Source organism: Dermacentor andersoni, chromosome 4, assembly GCF_023375885.2.
Source record: "Dermacentor andersoni chromosome 4, qqDerAnde1_hic_scaffold, whole genome shotgun sequence".
Lineage (NCBI taxonomy): Eukaryota > Metazoa > Arthropoda > Arachnida > Ixodida > Ixodidae > Dermacentor > Dermacentor andersoni.
Genome location: NC_092817.1, coordinates 217,021,161 through 217,040,550, shown reverse-complemented (window position 1 = coordinate 217,040,550; position 19,390 = coordinate 217,021,161). Strand labels below are relative to the sequence as shown.

At 48.4% G+C, this 19,390-nt stretch overlaps 1 protein-coding gene across 3 annotated transcripts in view; it reads right to left on the bottom strand.

The window, feature by feature from the left end:
- The window catches only part of Tmtc3 (Transmembrane O-mannosyltransferase targeting cadherins 3), a 789,094-nt gene that overhangs the window by 356,480 nt on the left and 413,224 nt on the right, over window positions 1–19,390 (bottom strand). For all 3 annotated transcript variants that reach the window (XM_050185292.3, XM_050185293.3, XM_055074786.2), the window contains one exon: window positions 2,071–2,307. In XM_050185292.3, coding sequence (XP_050041249.2) covers window positions 2,071–2,307 — 237 coding nt within the window. The remainder of the gene's footprint in view (window positions 1–2,070; window positions 2,308–19,390) is intronic.

Here is a 19,390-nt window from a genome sequence, read left to right as displayed (position 1 = left end):
GAACTTCCGGGGCGAGGAGGAGCTGTTAGATACGGGACCTTTTCCTGAGCCTCCTTCGAGTTCACCAGACCACAACGAATCGCGCCACACCTAAGTAAGGAACGCAGAAGCAGATCCACCCCGCTCCCGAGGCGCGGCACGTGCAAACGAGGTCGCGTCCCCCACCTCGTGCGCCGCAGATGGAGCTATTCACTGCTTGACTCTTCCCGAAAGTGTAGCGGGAGCCCGGCACGGTTCCAGGTAACGTGAGTACCGAGCAAAGCTGCTTTGTAGCACTGAAACGTCACCCCCATCCGCCTATTGTGACGGCGCTTGCAAGTCAGGATGACAATACCGCAGAGAGAAGTAAGCACTCGGACAATTGGGGCCCAAGCAGCGACCCTCGGCGCCGGGTGTGACACAATCGCACGGGCGCCTACCATTGGCCGAAAATGACGACACCTGAGCGGGCTCGCCGACTGGCCGAAAATTGCGTCACCTGAGCGGGCTAGCCGATTGGCCGAACTTGACGTGACTTCGAGACACCGAACGGCTTAAAAGCCAGAGACCCGGAGCCGCAGTGGAGCGTTCCTTCATTCATCTCTTTCGAGCTTCTTGCCCCGGGCCACAGCGTCCGAGTTGCTGCCGGCCCATAATGACTATTATGACTGTTAATTTCTTTGTACTCTCACTGTAAATAATGTAAATAAGCCTCCAGTTTTCATCTCAAAGTCCTCCTCAGCCTCGGCCAACTCCCGCACCCAACGGCAAGGTCCAAAAATCTGGGGGGACGAGCAATTGGGATTGTCCTCCAGATCCAACACTGGGCGCAAGTAGAAAGCCACGAAAACACGCAGCATATGTAGAAGCCACACAAGTGACATGGCGAAGTGACAACGACATGAAACTCGGGTACCCGCCTTGGTTGCTTAGTGGCTATGGCGTTGGGCTGCTAAGAACGAGGGCGCGGGATCAAATCCCGGCCACGGCGGCCACACTTCGATGGGGGCAAATTACGAAAATACCGGCATACTTAGATTTAGGTGCACGTTAAAGAGCCCCAGGCGGTACAAATTTCCGGAGTACTTCACTACGGCGTGCCTCATAATCACATCGTGGTTTTGGCACGTAAAACACCATAATGAAAATTTATGTTATGAAGCTCGGTTTACACGACGCGGCTGCAATTCCGTTCAGACTAGTGTCAAAAAGAAAGACTGCAATTAGGACCGCTCCCTGCTGAGTGCGCAAAGCACTTATTTACAAGAGTTCAGCGATTACTTCCACGGCCAAAGAAAATGGAGTAGGACGTTTGGCCCAGGAAAACCACTTGAACCAAACACCTTCCTTCGTTTTCGTTTTTAGCGAGCTGTTGTTTTTAGCCACAAACCAAGATAAGCATGTAGCAGTCAAGGTAGGCACAGGAAGATGGCCAATGACATACAGTTTCATAAAATAATTACCAGAGGGAACTCTGGAGCTAGTGTCTGCGGGAGCTGCAATGATTGAGCCAGCATGGCATTATGGTACGTGTATTTGCCTAAACTTCGTCATTCAGATTTCAAATGGCTTCGTCACTTTGTAAACTCATCATTTTCAACAATGTGTGGGGTAACAAATTATTAAAAAAGAAGCGTTAATAAAAGTGTCCGACCGCAGGATTCGAGCACAGGACCACCACACAGATTCCTGATCTTGAAACCATTACGCCAATAACGAGACACCAGCAGGCGATGTGAAACGCCCTTATGAATTTATCGCGGGCATGCCAGTGCTTTTCGACGCTTAGCCCGTTTCGATTTGGCCACCTCACCAAGCTCCATCATTGCGGTTAGTAGCGATTCTGCATGTTCGCTACGATTCCTGCACTTGGAAAAGTATAGATTGCTCTGAAATTGACGACATTGGAAGCATATGAAGCGTAAGAAACAAAGCCACAAGAACGTCTGGATCCACAAGCACGAAGATCACACAAATTTACGCACTTCCCATCATTCCAATGGTGGGTCAGCGACTGCCGTGCTAGATTTACCTCCAGTATATTGTAAGAAGCACTATGGGCAATGGCACAGCGCCGGTCACTGCTCCTACCTTGTGAATCGGTGTTCCCCAGAAATCGTTCGCAAACAGGCTGCCAATGGGCGTCGACGGCCGAAGGTCCCGGTTGTCCCGCACAGCCGATGCGTCGTCGAAGACGAATCCGCAGCTGAGCGCGTTTACGTAGCACAGCCAGGACAGTGCGCACACGGTCACGTACCAACGCCAGCCGACGCGGCTACCGCCTGCGGACAGCCGCCATGCTGGGCTGCGGTCTGCACTGGACGGCGCCTGCGAAGACACACAACGGGTCGGCGCTAAAGCACACGGCCGTGGGAATGGGCGTAGCGTGGCGCAGCTTGGACACCGTGCGGGCGGGCGCATCGCAGCTGCACACTGTTCGAGCGAGGAGAGCTTGCTCCTACTGCCACGGCACAGAGTGACGGCGACAAGAACTACCGATCAAGAAAGGGACAGGCAAGAAGACGCTATCTCTCCAATTCTATTCGCTGCATGCTTACAAGTATTCTAGCCATTAACTGGGAAGGCTTCAGAGCGAGGATTAATGGCGGATATTTAAACTACCTTTCGTTTAGAGATTACACGGTTCTGTTCAGCAACACTCGGGATGAATTTCAACAAATGATTGAGGACTTTAACTGAGAAAGTGTAAGAGTAGAGTTGGAGGTTAATATGCAGAAGACAAAGGTAATGTCCAATAGACTGGTAAGGTAACAAGAATTCATGATCGCCAGTCAGCCTCTAGGCTCTGCGCAGGAGTACGTTTATCTAGGCCAGTTACTCAAAGAGGCCCTGATCATAATAAGGAAACTTACAGAACAAAATTGGATTGCATTACATACGGCAGGCATAACGAAATCCTGACTGGGAACTTACCACTGTGAACGAGAACAAAAGTCTGCAATCATTGCATTCTAACGGTGCTAACATAAGGGGCAGAAACTTGAACGTTAAGAAAGAAGCTCGAGAACAAGTTAAGCACCCCGGAAATAGCAATGGAACAAAAAATGTTAGGCGCAACGTTAAGAGACGGGAAGAAAGCGGAATGGATCAGAGCGCAAACAGGCTTTGCCGATATTCAATTTAGCATTAGGAGGAACCTCGTAGCTGGGCAGGCCATGTAACGAGTAGGGCAGATAACCGGTGGACCATTAGAGTTTTCATTTTATTTCATTTATTTCACCTCAAAGGCCCGAGGGCGTTACATAAGGGCAGGGCGCATGTTTGTGGTTCACATGACCTAAAGCAACAATAAAAGAAAAACAACAGAAGGGTGAACAGTGCATGATAGACACAAACGTCTAAGATGATTCTCAGCAATAAGAATAAAGTAAGAAATAGAGATAACAAGCGAAGAAAATAGCATAGAAGGTAAAATCGCCGTTTGGTGTGCCCTTTTTGTACGTCGGCGGTTTATCGAGGGCTATGAAAAATTAACTGCGAGTTTTCACGAAAAGTTGTGCGATCAGTGCACGAGCCTATGTATTCTGGTACGGCATTGCCACGTTTTATTGCTTGCTGTAAAAATGAAGAGTTAAATGCCGAAGTGCGGTCCCCTATATTTGCAATCAGATTAGTATGACTTAGCGTGAAGATGGCTACGATATCGGATGAAAGTCAAAGGAATGTGGAAGACGGAGGCGCAATACCATGTAATGAGACGGAGACGCTGTCACAATGTCAGAATTGGTTCCAGGGAATGGAAGCGCAGTCGAGGACGGCAGAAAATTTGGTGCGGCAATGAAAGTGGGAAATTTCGAGGAGCAAGTCGGCATGAGCAAGATAGGGTTGATTGGAGATCACTGGGAGAGGCCTTCGTCCTCCAGTCGACGTAAAGAGAGGCTCAAGGTTATAGGGCCGAGCGCATTGGGTGGCTCTAGCTGCTTGTGGAACATGCGCGCACGGCGCACAGCGACAAAGACCACCTTGGAATGAAATTACACTGCCAGGCCGCTCTTTACGCCCACCATAGTACAACGCACCGAAGCTGGCGACCTGTTCCGAAATGCATGTGCTACATCATGCACGACGTACATTTTCCGAACCGGATGCCTGAAAATGATCCAAGGAATGGACAGCTCTCTCAGCTTTCACTGGTGGAGGGATGAGTACTTCAAGCCAGGTGCAAGAAGCCCCCGGAACTACGTTAGCTTGAGTGATCTGTCGCTGTTCAGAAAGCCACTGTGGCCCGCATTGTGTCTTACGTGCCGCAGTGGGTCTGTGCTCATGTCAGCCCACGAAACTCTTGGTAGTGCAGGCAAGCCTCCCACTTTAGTGTCCCGTCAAATCATAGCTCTCGTTACAAATAACAATTGTTGATGCGGGGAGATTTGCCTGAAAAGAGTCAGGATTTCTGCCTTTGTTGGAGATGTGACGCTTTCCTGCTGGCTGGGATATTCTATGTCGCGTAGACTGATAGCTTTCACGCAAAAGACGTAGTTCGTGATTAGTAGTGAGCCTCTTGAAGCTTTAAGTTAGTAGTATTATACCAATTATTGTAGGGCCAGCTGGTTCTCCTCAAATAGTAATGAATTTAGCGCAAAACACGATCACAGTGAGGGGCGCAGGTGAAGACAGGACAAAGCGCTCGTCCTATCTTTAGATACTAAACTCGCTGCGACCGTGTTTCTGGCGACAAACTAATTATTAGTAGGTATATTCACGCGAAGTGCTCACAAGGGACCCAGATCACCAGAACAGAATTTGCACGCAAATAAAATGATTTGAAACTCACATAACATACTGGTGCTATAAATGGTGGCTTAGCGATAACACTCGAAAGTATAGGATCAGTGTATTCTTCTCGTGTTAATGCTCCCAAATGAAAAGCGCGAAAAACACCGCAAAACGAAAACAATTGCAAGTAACATTACTTTATTATTATTAATTATATATTTTTTTCAGGTTCATATTGGGAGTTTTCTCGGAGGAGAAGCGGCACATTGTAAAAATATAGAGCACATAAGAACAAGCAAACAAAACAAAGAAATACGCGTATAAGAAAGGCTAAATGAAGTACCAAAACCCCTCCTTAAACTAACATTCTATCAAGCCGTATGCATAACGCATGACATATTCTCCGAAGATACCTCACTTCGTCGTCAGCTGAAGTTGCTGTGTTTATTATTTACAGCGCGAACGAATCAACCGGGACAAAGACAAGAGACATTAGCACTATAAGTAATAATAAATTTGCGCTGTAAGCAATAATGCAGAGACTCGTGTTGAACAGAGTGCGCCGGAAAATAGACAGAAGTTGATAGAAAAGCAAACTGAGAGCGTTTGTTTCAGAACTGAAAATTTTTATTGAACGTACGAACTATAAGCTAGTTACACAACTTCATACGCACATGCAAGAGAGCGTAGATACAGATTAAATGAGCAGAACCGTCCGCAAAAGAAAGGGACTTACAATATAAGCAAAAAACGCAGTTAAATGCTAATGATCATGCTAGGCTTACTCCTTAAAGAGCAATATTATTGTTGCTTGACAGGCACGCCTCTCCCCTTTCCTTGATTTGGTATGATGCTACGAATTGTCGAGTTAGTTGATGTCGATGTCGAAATATAATGTCACGTTCTTTAAAATCGGATGGCAACCGCAATGTTTACAATGGTCAGCAAGATGTGATGATCTAGAAGCTTTTATATATGCCTGATGTTCATTCAGGCGATTGTTGACGCATCTTCCGGACTGCCTCGTGCACACACTTTACCGCAGGCAAGGGGAACCATGTGTACTACACCAGACGCACAATTGGAAAATTTGTTGCGGTATTTCACAAGGCAAAGCGGTAATTATTTGGTCCTGTTAACGCGCAAGAATACAACCAAAAGCTTATATTTTTGTTTGTTATAAACACATTAATTTCATACCTAGCGCCAACATGTTTCAAGTTATGCGCATTTCGTGCCCATAGGGATTCAACGCCGATGTTCTGTGTTTGGCTTACACTCTTCACAAGTCGTCGTCTTTTCTGTTGGCATTTAAATTTCCTTTGCTAAATTCTTGCATACGGAAATGCGTACTTCTTCAGGGTAACCTGCATCTTGAAAATTTTCTACCTGACCCATGAAGCTCTTATTCAAGAGGTAAAGGCAGGACTTTTCTAAAACGTACACAAAGCAAGCTTTTTCTATACCGCTCTTGGCAACTTCAGAACTGAGCTCGCAAAAGATAATCAAGTGCAATTTCTAGATTGAAGAATATTCCTTCAGTGAGGTCACGTGTGCTGGTACTATCTGCCAAGAAGTGTGAAGCCATTTTCAACTTCAAGTGTGGTCCTTCTAAGTTGGTCAAGACGGTTATAGCAGAAGTTATAGTGGAACCTTCCCTCGGGCACGCTGCGTTGACAGCGAAGCCTCGCAATCCCAGGTCGCGGTTTGGGCATCGGCGGTACACATGGCCGGCTTCCCCGCAGTGATAGCAGAGCGCGCGGTGGTCGGGGGCGCGCCAAATGTCCGTCTTCCTCACGTGGGTGCGCTGGGCGACGGGTGGGCGTGCTGGCGGCGGCGGTGGCGGACGACGGAATTGGGGCGTTACAGAGACCTGGCGCAGTCGCGGAGGGGGACCTTGATGGCGTGCGACGGCGGCGTAGGTCATTGCTTCCGGCTGGGGCTGCGGTAATTGAGGTTGCACCTCAGGAACTCCAAGCCATCGCTGAACCTCACCTTTCCCGTTGTCAGCGATCGAGGCCACTTGAGACTGCGACGAAGGCGAGACCTTGCGCATTTCTTCGCGCACAATGGCCCTGATGTTCTCTTGGAGATCCCCGGAGCCCAGTGCTTGGATGGCGCACTGAGGCGTGAGCACTTGGCGGTTATATTGCCTAGTGCGCATTTCTAAATTTTTTCTCAATCATCGTTGCCTCTGTCAAGAACTCGGCTACGGTCTTCGGTGGGTTTCGGATGAGTCCGGCGAAATGTTCTTGCTTTACGCATCGCATCAAGAAACGCACTTTTTTTCTTCGGACATTTCCGGGTCAGCGTGCAGGAAGAGACGGGTCATCTCTTCCGTGAAGATGGCGATGGTCTCATTGGGTAGTTGGCCTCGGGTTTCCAGCAAAACTTCGGCCCTTTCTTTACGGACAACGCTCGTGAGCGTCCTCAGGAAGTTACTGCGGAACAGCTCCCATGTCGTAAGGGTGGACTCCAGGTTCTCGAACCAAGTCTTCGCGGCATCTTCCAAGAAGTGCACATGTCATAGCTTATCCTCAAAGGTCCAGTTGTTGAAGGCCGAAATCCTTTCGAAGGTTTCGAGCCAGGTTTCCGGATCCTCCGACGTAGCTGCACGGAAAGTAGGGGGCTCTGTGGGCTGTTGAAATACGATGGGTGACACTGGGGCTGCCATTGTGGTTGCCTTGGCCATGCGAGGATTGTGAGGTCAATCCCACTATTCGTAATCAGTTGTCAAGATTGGAGTCGGGCATGAATTAGATGGTAGCTGGCCCATGCCGTCGTCCAACTTATCCACGCTGAGGACGTTGTTGAAGGGAAGGACTGCTTCTAATCGAGAACGAGGAATATGGGTTTAGTTACAGTATCTACATAAGGACGTTTCAGTTCATCAGTCTAGAATGACTGCGAGAGAAAGTACACTGATCAATCACACAACAGCGGTTTATAAACACTCGGTCCTCCCTCGATCCCTAGGTGAGGGAAACGTTCGACCAGTGGACGAGCCGCCTCTCTGCGGGAGGGCTTACACACACACACACACACACACTTCCGCACAGGTTCACGGTCCTCACCAACGTCAGACGGTCTTCGCAGAACCCGCGGCTTACGTCATCAAAGACGCATCTTATTCCCCGAGCTGACCCCCGCAGCGCGGCCGCCGGTTCTGCGTTGTCTTCTGTCTTCCGTCTCTTCGTTGTCTTCCGTCTCTTCCAGGTCGGCGGTGGCGTGTTCAGTCATAAAGCCTGGTTCGTCGAACTCATCTCGGCAATACCACGACGCAGAGTGGCGGACGTGGCACATTGTCCTTGGTACACAATAGACTTAATCACGCCGTTTGGCTAGAGGATCTATGGCCTTGCTCTACTGAACGATGCTACCCCCACCTTTCTTCGAGGCGCGACATACGGCAGCTGCCTCGACCTTGCTTTCGTCTCCAACTCTCTCGCCAGATGTGTGAAGTGGTTTCCAGACATTGAGACACATGGGAGTGACCTCATTCTCACCTATCTGAACATCAAAGGCTTGTCGTCTAGATCAGGCCCACGGAATACCATTCGGACGATTCAATGGGCCAACTTCAAATCTGAGATGGAAGATGCCTGCCGCGAGGGCCTACCATCTGGGTTAGAGCAAACGATTAAAATTACGATGCGAAACGCCACTCGAATGATGACGATCTCTTCCACGCGAAATTACTTCGACATAGAATTAGAGCGACTTCGAGCACTTCGTCGCCGGGTGGAACGTCGATATCGGCGTACAAAATCAATTCATGACCTTAGGGCAGCCAGGATGATGCAAAGGAAGATTCAGCGTCGTATGGATAGATTAGCGTCGGAAGGTTGGACAACGTTTTGCCAGACACTCGACCCCCGCAAGCCACTGTCTCACATTTGGAAAACGGTGCAAGGTCTGCGTTGCCTTCCGGAACGGCGTTTTCCATTCAAGGCGCTAGAGCTTTCCCAAGGGCGGCAAGACATCGATGTCGCAGAAGACTTTTGTGCGCGGATCGCAGACCAAGCGACTCGTCCAGATCCTCCTGCCCGAGCTGACGTCCCCCATTCCCGTGATTGCCGCATGGACCTTCCTTTTACAATGGAGGAGCTCGAAGCGGCTCTAGCTCTCTGCAGGCGCTCATCATCTCCGGGTCCGGATGGTATATCATAACAGGCCTTGTGCTATCTCGGAGAGTCCGCACGGATAGAATTGTTGAGCCTTTACAACTCCTCATGGCAGGAGGGAAATGTTCCTGACGAACCGAAAGTAAGCCGCCTGGTGCCACTCTTAAAGCAGGGCAAATCCCCATTAGAACTCACCTCTTACCGCCCAACAGCGCTGGCCAGCTGTGTAGGAAAGATAATGGAACGGATGATCCTTGGCCGCCTGGAATGGTACCATGAATACTACAAGATTTATCCGATTTCCATGGCTGGTTCCCGACGTGGCCGCTTTTCCATCGACAATGTAGTTGATCTCGTTTCATATGTCCAGCACGAAAGCTCCCGTAAGCGTTTATCTGCAGCTTTACTGTTAGATGTGAAAGGGGCATGCGATAACGTATTACATGAGGCCATTCTCGACGCCCTTCCGACGGTTGGCCTAGGTGGTCGAGTTTTTTTGTGGATTGCAAGTTACCTATCTGCAAGATCATTGTTTGTGGTAACTGACGATGGCCCAACTACGCGACGCCATACCAGCAGGGGCGTTCCTCAAGGCGGTGCTCGCAGCCCGACGCTATTCAACCTCGCTCTTGTTGGACTTGCTGAATACTCGCCAACTACCATCAAAATTTCAATATACGCTGACGACATCTGTGTCTGGACTTCGGCAGTCACACGTCCTCAGATACGTGCGCGACTTCAAAGAGCGGCCACTTTGACAGCGAACTACTTGTGTAAACAGGGTCTCAGCATATCACCAGAAAAATGCGCACTAGTAGCATTTACTCGCAAACCGATGGCGCCTCATGTCATCTCAATCAATGGGCGGACCATTTCCTATGTCCGAACCCACAGATTCCTTGGCGTAATTATTGACCGAGACTTCTGTTGGAGCCCGCACGTGGCGTACATGAAACGGCGCCTCACAGCAACTTCCCAGTTGTTTAAATACTTGACAGGAAATACGTGGCGGATGTCAGTAGACGCAATGCTTAAACTCTACAGAGCTCTCTCGGTTTTCTAAGATATAGTCTACCTGTACTGAACAACGCCTGCAAGACAAATATTCGTGTTCTGCAGGCAGCACTAGCTCAAGCACTCAAGAGTCTGCCTTGATTTGCCCAGATGCACGTCAACAGAGGCAACTCTTGCGATTGCTCGGGACCATCCAATGCGAACTCACATTACGGTGGAAGCCCTGAGAACGCACATCAGACATTTTGCACGTGCCCCCTATCACCACCTTGCAGCACTACCTTCAGATAGGCACCAATCATCATTCTCTAAAACTATCAAGTACAACGACAAACTACCCTCGGGCTTCACCGCTGCATCTAAACCATCGATACCCCCTTGGTGTCTTATCAGCCCCACAGTCCATCTCAGTGTACCAGGAATCGGGAAAAAGTCTGAACTGTCGTCGCCTGTGCTGAAACAACTGTCTCTGCTTCTTCTGCACGAGAGGTACGCGGGCAGTGAACACATTTATACTGATGGTTCCACAAACATCCAGTGTTCGTCCGGTGCTGTGGTTGTCCCAGCAAAAGCTGCTACGATCAGTTTTAGGACTGACCACCCAACAACATCGACATCTGCTGAATTAGCTGCTCTCCGCGCTGCACTTCGTTTCGTCAATCGGGAGCCACCTCGACAATGGTCAACCTTCAGCGACTCAAAGGCAGCCCTATAATCTGTACTATCAGCTCTGCGTCGCGGGCCATTCGAACAGCTCGTATTCGATATTAGATGCCTACTCCATACATCACAGGAGAAAGGACACCACGTGACGTTTCAGTGGCTGCCAAGTCACTACGGCGTCACTGGAAACGAAGACGCCGATAATGCCGCTCGGGCAGCTCTTGAAGACGCACAAGAAGAGGCCATACCGCTTTCACGATCCGACGCAGCTAGCAGACTTCGAGTGCTTGCACAGGAGATCACGCTCTCTCTATGGTGCACACCAAACTGCCAGACCAACCAGAGCAACCGTCAATGCCACCTGCCCTCTTTGATGCGTCTCTATATGCCAACTGGACTCCGCCGAAGAGAGGCGACTCTGCTTTATCGCTTATGGCTAGGGGTGGCTTTCACGAAATCTTACTCCTTCCGCATTGGAATGGCCGACAACGCTCTCTGCAATGCCTGTCTTTGCTAGGAGACGCTGGAACACATTCTGTGCGACTCTCCTGAATATAAGGTTCAGCGACATTCCCTGGCATCTGTTATAGCGTACCTTGACACTAGACCATTGTCCCTCGACACGATTTTCACATGCCGCCGACAGAAGACATCGCAGGTGAAGGCGACAAAGGGACTACTTCGGTTTTTGAAAGAGACGGGATTGGACAAGCGGCTGTGACAGTGATATCACGTACCATGCCAGATTGATGGTCTCCAACGGACGATGTGTGTGTGCTGTGCTATGTGCTCTCTCTCCCCCTTCCCCATCTTTCATCTCCCCATCCCTCTCCCCTGTGTAGGGTAGCAAGCCGGTTAAGCCAAACTGGTTAACCTCCCTGCCTTTCCTTCTCCACTTTTTCCTTGCTTCGTCCTTGGGTAGAGGATGAAGGTGGCTTTCCAAGAAAAGTTGACGCCGCTGTTGCAACTGGCTGGCAAAACTTGCACCTCAGCGGGCCGTTCTTAACAGCCACAATCTTCTTGGTCTTCTCGGGTAGAAGTCCGTGCTCCGGGGGCAGCTGTTGAAGACGGCGGCTTGTTCGATGGTCTGGGACTACGTTGGTGTTCTCTTTGCGGTCCGGGATTGGATCACGGCTTGTCGGGGACGTCCGGTAGATGAACGAGAAGCACCTCCACCAGATGTCACGTGGAGTGACGTATGAAGAACACAGTAGCAATGCTGCGAAAGACGAAACTAACTTTTATTGGGCGAACCTGTGCCCACAAGGACAGGCTACAGCTAAACAACGGCGACAACGGCGAACACAGTCGGCGATCATCAAAATCTGATCAGCGGGTCAAACGCGTCGGCTTTTATAAATCAGTCGTCGAATGTTCCAAAGTAACCGCTGGGACCCGCGTGCCTTCCACAAACTTCTACACCATTCGCGTCGCACATACCTGCAATCAGATTACACAAGGTTCGACGACAGCAGACAGCGGATACAAGCATCGATAACATTCTAGAAACTTTCGATACATGTAGACGCGTCCTGCGCTGAGCGATAACATTTCTTAGCCGTTAAAAGCGCTCACCCATAAAAGATAAACGAGTTCACGTGTCAGTAAGCTTTAAAAACACTCAGTGCCCTTTCACTCTGTGAAGAAGGATCAGGGGCGAAGCTGTGTAAGTGGGCCCTTTAATGGCGAACTGCACCTGCGCTGCGGGTCGACCCCGCAATGCACTATCTTCGGATCGGCCTACGTATGGGGAGTGCTTAACGTCTGCTTCCCCTCCGCCGCGGGTCGGGCCGGCATTGTAGTATCTTCGGATCGGCCTACGTATGGGGAGTGCTTAACGTCTGCTTCCCCACCGCCGCGGGTCGGGCCGGTATTTCACAATCTTCGGGATTGGTCCACGTATGGGGAGTACTTAACGCCTGCTTCCCCTCCGCCGCGGGTCGGGCCGGTATTGCACTATTTTTGGGAGCCGCCCACTTGTGTGGAGTGCTTAACGCCTGTGTCACCTCCGCCGCGGCCCGGCCCAGCATAGACAATTTTCAGGATCGGCCCACGTATGTGCAGTGCTTAACTCCTGCTTCAACTCCGCCGCGGGTCGGCCCTGCATTGCACTATCTTTGGGATCAGCCCCCGCATGAGGAGTTTTTTGCTTATGATGCCAAACACGACACGATAATTGCCTTGGACGGTAGAGGTATACAGCTTCGCTATAAAATACGTATTTTCATTTCGCAATACAATGAGGCAAGAGCATTTGAGCGAGACATGTAGCAGAATCGGCAATCGTCGAAAATCTGATCTGTGGGCCAAGCGCGTCGGCTTTTGTGCATGACTCGACGAAGGTTCCAGTGTAATCGCTGGTGATGTGTGACTTCCACTAAGTACTACACAATTCGCGTAGCCGATGGAATCACATTACAAAACAATGGCAAACCGTGACACTCGAACAAGGGCGAACGAGTTCAAACCAAACAAACCAATCAAGCGCGAGCGAGAGCTGACGCGGACAGACGGTAGTATGAAACGAGCGGTCCGGCTGAGGCCACATACGAGTACGCATCGAGCGGGTCCGCATGACATCAGTTTCTCGCGCGAACGTCACGGAAGGGGCCGCTCTCGTTGGTCTCCGCCGTTCGCGTCTTTCATCTCCCGCTCCGCGTTCGCCCTTTCATCTTTCGCTGTTGTGCTCGTTCGCCCGGTGACGCCGCCGACGCCAGCGCTGACGCTCGCCGCAGGAACGGGTGTCTAATGCCCCAACCGCTGGCACGCGTCGGCAAGCTTCGGCGCGCGCCGACAAGCGAACGCGTCGCATCGCGTTGGTCGGAGGAAGAGGGCACGCAACCACTGGGCAGAAGCTCTGACGCGCGCCGAAGCTCGCTCCTCGGCTGCCGCGCACTCTTGCTGGACTATTTTGTCTTCATCCGTCAAAGCCCAGCCTAATACAGCCTTCTATAAACTAAGCTTGAAACAATAAGTTAGTGATCGCTTTGCGCTTTTAGATATAAAAAACACGTTTAAAGAATGAATATACGCCTGCCGAAACAGTTTGTTTTTAATTTTTGAAGTGACAATAGTGCACAAAATATCGACATCAACACCCCGGCTCGCGCGTCGTCTGTCTGCAAGATCGATTTGCAAACACCTGCATGACGATGCCATATCATATCAAAAACTGTTGTGCCATTTCATTTTTTGGTAGCTCATTGCACAGCCAACTATGCAGAATTAGGCATGCAAAGTATCACTGAAAAAATGTGCGTTTGAAATATTGTCACGTAGTAGTGGCAGTGAAAAATAGTGCAGACTCAATCGCAACGATAGCGGCGAGCAATGTCGGCAATCGTCGAAAATCTCATCTGCGGGTCAAACGCGTCGGTTCGCATACATCAGTCGCCAAAAATTACAGCGTATTCGCTGGTGCCTGCGCGCCATCGATAACATTGGCGAAACTTCCGATACGTTCAGGCGCAACCTGCATGGAGCGATAACGTTTAACATTCTTGAACCGGTGAAATACGGTCACCGGACACAGATAAATCATCCGTGTCAATATAATTATGCTTGTTGGTGCATGAAAGAAATGTGAAAAAGTGGGTTCTGATAAAATCAGCCAGAAAGAATTGAAACACCTGTAGCACTCACAAAATAAAACCTAGAATAGCTAAAATTTATGTAATTGGTAGCTTGTCTCCCCAGATTCTTGACTGTGAAATCTAGGCCATGGAGCACATCTATTATTCTAGGTTGTTTTGACGCATCAACACCGCATCCGGAAGCCTTCACATTGAGTGTATTGCTAGAAAACGTTTTCACACTGTAAAGGCCATGTTCTATTGTAACTGGTTCCCGCATGTCAAATTTGTCTTTCTGTACATTAATGAAATGACATACCGTCAGATAATACAAGCTTGAGAATTGGAGGGTTTTAATAGGGTTCTTTCGCTGCCGTTTGCAAAGTCGTACTATTGAACCGCTTATTCAAATGTATGGGAGCAGCTCACTTGCATAATATAATATATAAACAGGTTATTTTGACAATTTATACACTTTGTCACAAAAAAAATTGCAGTTTATTGTTTTCTGCCTGCTGCGATGTTTTGACTGAGAAAGATATATTCAATTTGCTCTGCGAGGAACGCAATAATTGCTGTGGCATATTATTTTATTGCACAACACTGGATACAGTAGCCAGCCATTATTAAAGTTCCGAAGAAATTAATAGCACAATGCATGTGATCAGGCACATAGCATATTATTACTGCACTTTCTTAATTTATGCCCTTTTTGTAATGGCACAAAACCTATTGTACTGAAATAGTACACCAGTACATACTTAAAAAGCATGATTTTATACTACGATAATAATGAATCATTCAAATGTTTATTGTAGTGCCCAGGAACAGCTAGAGAGCTTTTGTACTGGTGCACTTAAGGAGAAATATGCGAGACAAAATGTACAGAAAACATGAATGTGGTAGACAAAAAAAATGCAAGATAGAGAAACAAATAGGGAAAAAAGGAAACGAGGAAGAGTAAAAGGGAGTTAATCCTCCGTGATTATCTACAGATACACAAAACACAGGAAATGAACTCTGAAGTACGTTTTGGAGTCGAGTCTTTAAGGCCAGGCGACGAATGTGGAATGCTACCTGGTATACTGTAGTCAAGAGTTCGACGAAAGTTCGTCTGGTCAGGTAACATGATGATGAAAAAATTGCGGTCACTGACCAAGTCAAGGTGAAAATAACACAGAGACGTTTTAGTGTGATCAAAGAACCCGTACGGGTCCCGAAACGTCTCTGTGTTATTTTTACGTTGACTTGGTTAGTGACCGCAATTTCTTCATTACCTGGTATACTGTTGCGGCACGAACAAATGCATATGATCAAGAAGGTTTAGGGAATGTATAATGTCATGGAGCACCTTATACAGGAAGAAAAGGTGTGATTAATTAGGTCTTGAATCTAGAGTTGCGAGTTGAAGTATATCTGAGAAGGCTCAACTGTGGTCGCGAGAATGGCAAAAGTGGTGCTTTAAGATAGATATCAATTTATTCTGGATGCGTTCAATGAGGTCAGAATTAGATTTGCACGTTGCACCCCCTCCTACAGGATCATACTCTAGTAGTTGGAGGCACACAGCAGAATTTCAGAAACACAACAGGTGAGTGGAAATCATGCAATATACGGCACGCAATTCCAAGAGCGTGAAGGGTATGTTGTGTAATTATCTATGTGAGGAGAAGCTTAGCATTAAGTCGAAGTACACACCAAGATCTTTCATTTCATCTAACCAAAGGAAGCAGCATCGCGTAGGGTGTATAAAAATTTCACATGGTGCGTTTTCTGCATATAACTTAATGGCATAGTATTGGAAGCACTTAAGAGTACTTATTGTTTCTGCACCAGTTTGAGAGTGAAAAAAAATGTCTTTTTGGAAGTCGATGTAGTGGTGAACACTATTGACAGTCTCAAACAGTTTTAAGTCGTCGGCATACAAAGCCATGCTGTTCATTTATTAAAATGCTCTTAGCACTAACAGAAAGCAAGGAATCCAATATCGATTCTGATGCGCCAGCGTGAACGTTATGCACTTTTGGTTCGTTGGTCTCGGCGGGGGTGGATTCCGTGTCAGGCATGTCGGTGTTAACGGTGGGACCCCGCTCCTGACACCATGTTCTGCACACAAGCCGAGGGACGAGGTGGACTAACGGCAAAGCGGGAACCAAAACAATGTTTTTTTTTTCCCCACTCCCCAAAGCCGCTTATACATACAAGGTCCTTTCAGATTGTAGCGCCACCTTATATACACAGGTGGCGACCTCTACAGCGATGACAATGGGACGACGACGACTGTACGCTGAAGATCGAATGCCGAATGTCGACGATGGGACAGCCAGGACGGCATCACGACATCAAATGCGTGATTGCTGTACAACGAGAACCGAATAAGGATTTGTAAATGATGAAGATGGCACGAAAACGACGGCGTGAGGACAATGGGATGACGACGATGCTTTGGTGTGATGGTGATTTGTGCATTGAACGCTTGCAAACTCTGGCACGTCGCTTCTACCTCGGTGGCACAAACCGCTCGGTCGTGGCGACTAAGGCAATGTGCTTCTGCGGGTCGAACGGATGAGTCATCTCCCTGAAACCCCTTGCTGCGGCTCCCCCGGCACGAGGAATACTTTCTTGGCGAGGTAGGCGTTTCAGCTGCTGATCTCGAGCTCGTCGGATCGCTCGGGGGTCTCGGGGTCCTCCTAATGCCACAACAGTGCACGGTATACAGCGGCCGCCAGCGGTTGCTTTCTGCCACTAGTCGTTCAAGAGAACCGAGCTGGGCATCACCCTGTCCTCCCCCAAACGACAATTTTGGAATAGCGTTTGTCGCCTTACGTACATTAAACGCAAATACCCTTACGGGATGTTACGGCGCGCGTCTCTTTAAGAATTTTAGTTCGGCGAACGGAAGATCAAACACAGGGAAGACGTTAGAAAACCGTCTCGTTCCTAGTATATCGAAGTCAAGGCAATCAATTAGCAACCACCCTGCCATTTCTATGCGGACGCGTCTCGTTAGGCGTGCAGAGGCCGGAATCGCCGAATGACCTCAGAAAATGGACGCACTATGTGCTCATAGCTAACGACTCAGGTGAGTTTAGACGAAGCGAACGCTCGTTTGAACAGTTACTGGCGAAAAACGATAGCCAGGGTGTAACCATCGCTAGAATTCACGCTGACTTAATCGGTTCGTTTCGTTTAGCAAAGCGACACTACCTGCACAACATAAGAATTCAGGATCCTTGGCTCCAGCGATTATGCCACACAAATTATGGGAATCACTCACTACCATTCCGACCAACTGCGCTCTTCAACAAATATGCCAAACATGGCGTAATCGCTGAGACTACATCCACGCGCACGTTTTATTTGTTCGTATCAGGTCAAGATATAACTTAACTCACATGACCATCAAGTAGTTTGCCGGCTTGCTGCTTGCTTAGTTTCAGCAATACTGCGTATTATTTATTGCAGTAGTCGCAGAATGCTGTAAAAGTGTATTTGTATCACATTGTATTTGTCAATGGTTGCCTTATTTTTCTTGAAAGCTGTTTAGTTTTGGTGGGAACAAATTTTTGACTATACGTCCAAATTTTTCTGTTTCCGTGTATCTTTTTTACACTTTTTCTTGATCTTTATTCTTTAGAATACTGAGTTGATTTAATTTGACAGGTGAGAGCAAATGGCAAGCTCTTTTTCGTTGCCTCTTTTGTTTAGATTTCCCCTGCTCGATGCGACACTGATTTTTTAACCTTATATCTTGCGAGATGTTTATTTATAGTTTCTTTTTCTAAATTTCAGAGCTTTGTAATTCGTTTTGATCCCGTATCTCAGATATTTCCACGTTGTATGACAAACTAAAACCCATTCCGCTCTCTATTAAGAAATTATAGGTTATTTTTCTATCTTTTGTCAAAGTGTGCCTTTTTCCAATAGGCATGTTTAGTTGCTTCCTATAGACACTTTATTTAGATGTGTACCGCAGCTCACTAGCTGCTAGACTTTGTAGGGGCCGGAGCCTTGTCAAGCTGCAGTTAGCGTCCTTTCTTCCGTCATCCTTATATTTCTAGTGGAGAAATAAAGGTTTCCTTGATTGAATGACTGAAGAGCGAGCCATAAGTGCTGCCATGTTGCACAGCGCTATTTCTTAGCGGACATATACATTAGGTGCGTTAAGGTCGTAAATTACGTTATCATAGCGTACGCAAACCGCCGAAAAGCAATAACGTACGGAGAATGAGCAGTTAGAACTACGCTATTCCTTTACGTACGCAATGCGCTTACGTTTGGTTGCGAACGTTAAAGCAGTCTAGTGGCAGTAGCGCACGCACTATCGCGCGCGCCATTCCACCAAAGGAAGCCCTTTCTGGCTCGCCGGCAAGGTCTGCGCCAGCGAACGACGCGAAACTCGGCAACGAGCTCCGAAAAGTGAACGCTTTCAAAGAACTGGCTTGGTAGAACTGCCGCCACTTCGGTTCTAAAGGAGGCGTCTCATCTTCACCGACGAACTTGCTGCAGATTAAAGCAGCACTTGTAGCAGGGCTTGTTAGTTCTGTTATGATTGACCTAAGTTTTCCGAGAAGCCATCGACTACGACATCTGGCGAGGGGGGAGGCCCTACGAGCAACACGGAGCTGTCACGGTTCATGTTGACGCCTCATCATTTACTTCGCTTAAAATATTATGCAGATCCCACGCACTGTAGGAATCGATGTAAGCGAAGCTTTCCGTGCTGGATGCTTACATTGACGATAATTAGCGGTGACATGTTGACGGCTAAAGCTTAATTTATTCAACCTTTAGGCTAGAACGAGAGTGGTGAGTTGATGTTAAACGTTACATTGCGTGCACTACTGCTGTTTGTCTGCGTAGTACACAGAACAGACAGGGAGAGGTGTTCGCTTGAGGCGTTGCTGTGTGGCATATTTTATAACCTCTGAGAGGGTTGAGCGTTGCCATTTCCTCACATGGCACATCCCATTGTGGCAGAAATATTAAACTGGAATTGGATTGTGGGGCTATACATGCCAAAACCACACTCAGATTATGAGGCAAGTGGCGGACTCCCGATTAATTTTGACACCGTGATGTTCTTTAACGTGTCCCAAAATCTAAGTGCACGTGCGTTTTCTATTTCGCCCCCGTCGAAATGCGGCTGCCGCGATTGGGATCAAATACACGATCTCTAGCAATGCCATAGCCGCAAAGCTACCGCGCCGGGCACAGAAGTATTGATTTGACGGTCGACCGCTTCCGTAGCGTCTCCTGGACCCTGCGGTGCACTTTAGTTATTGCGGCTCTGCTTCTGCACGC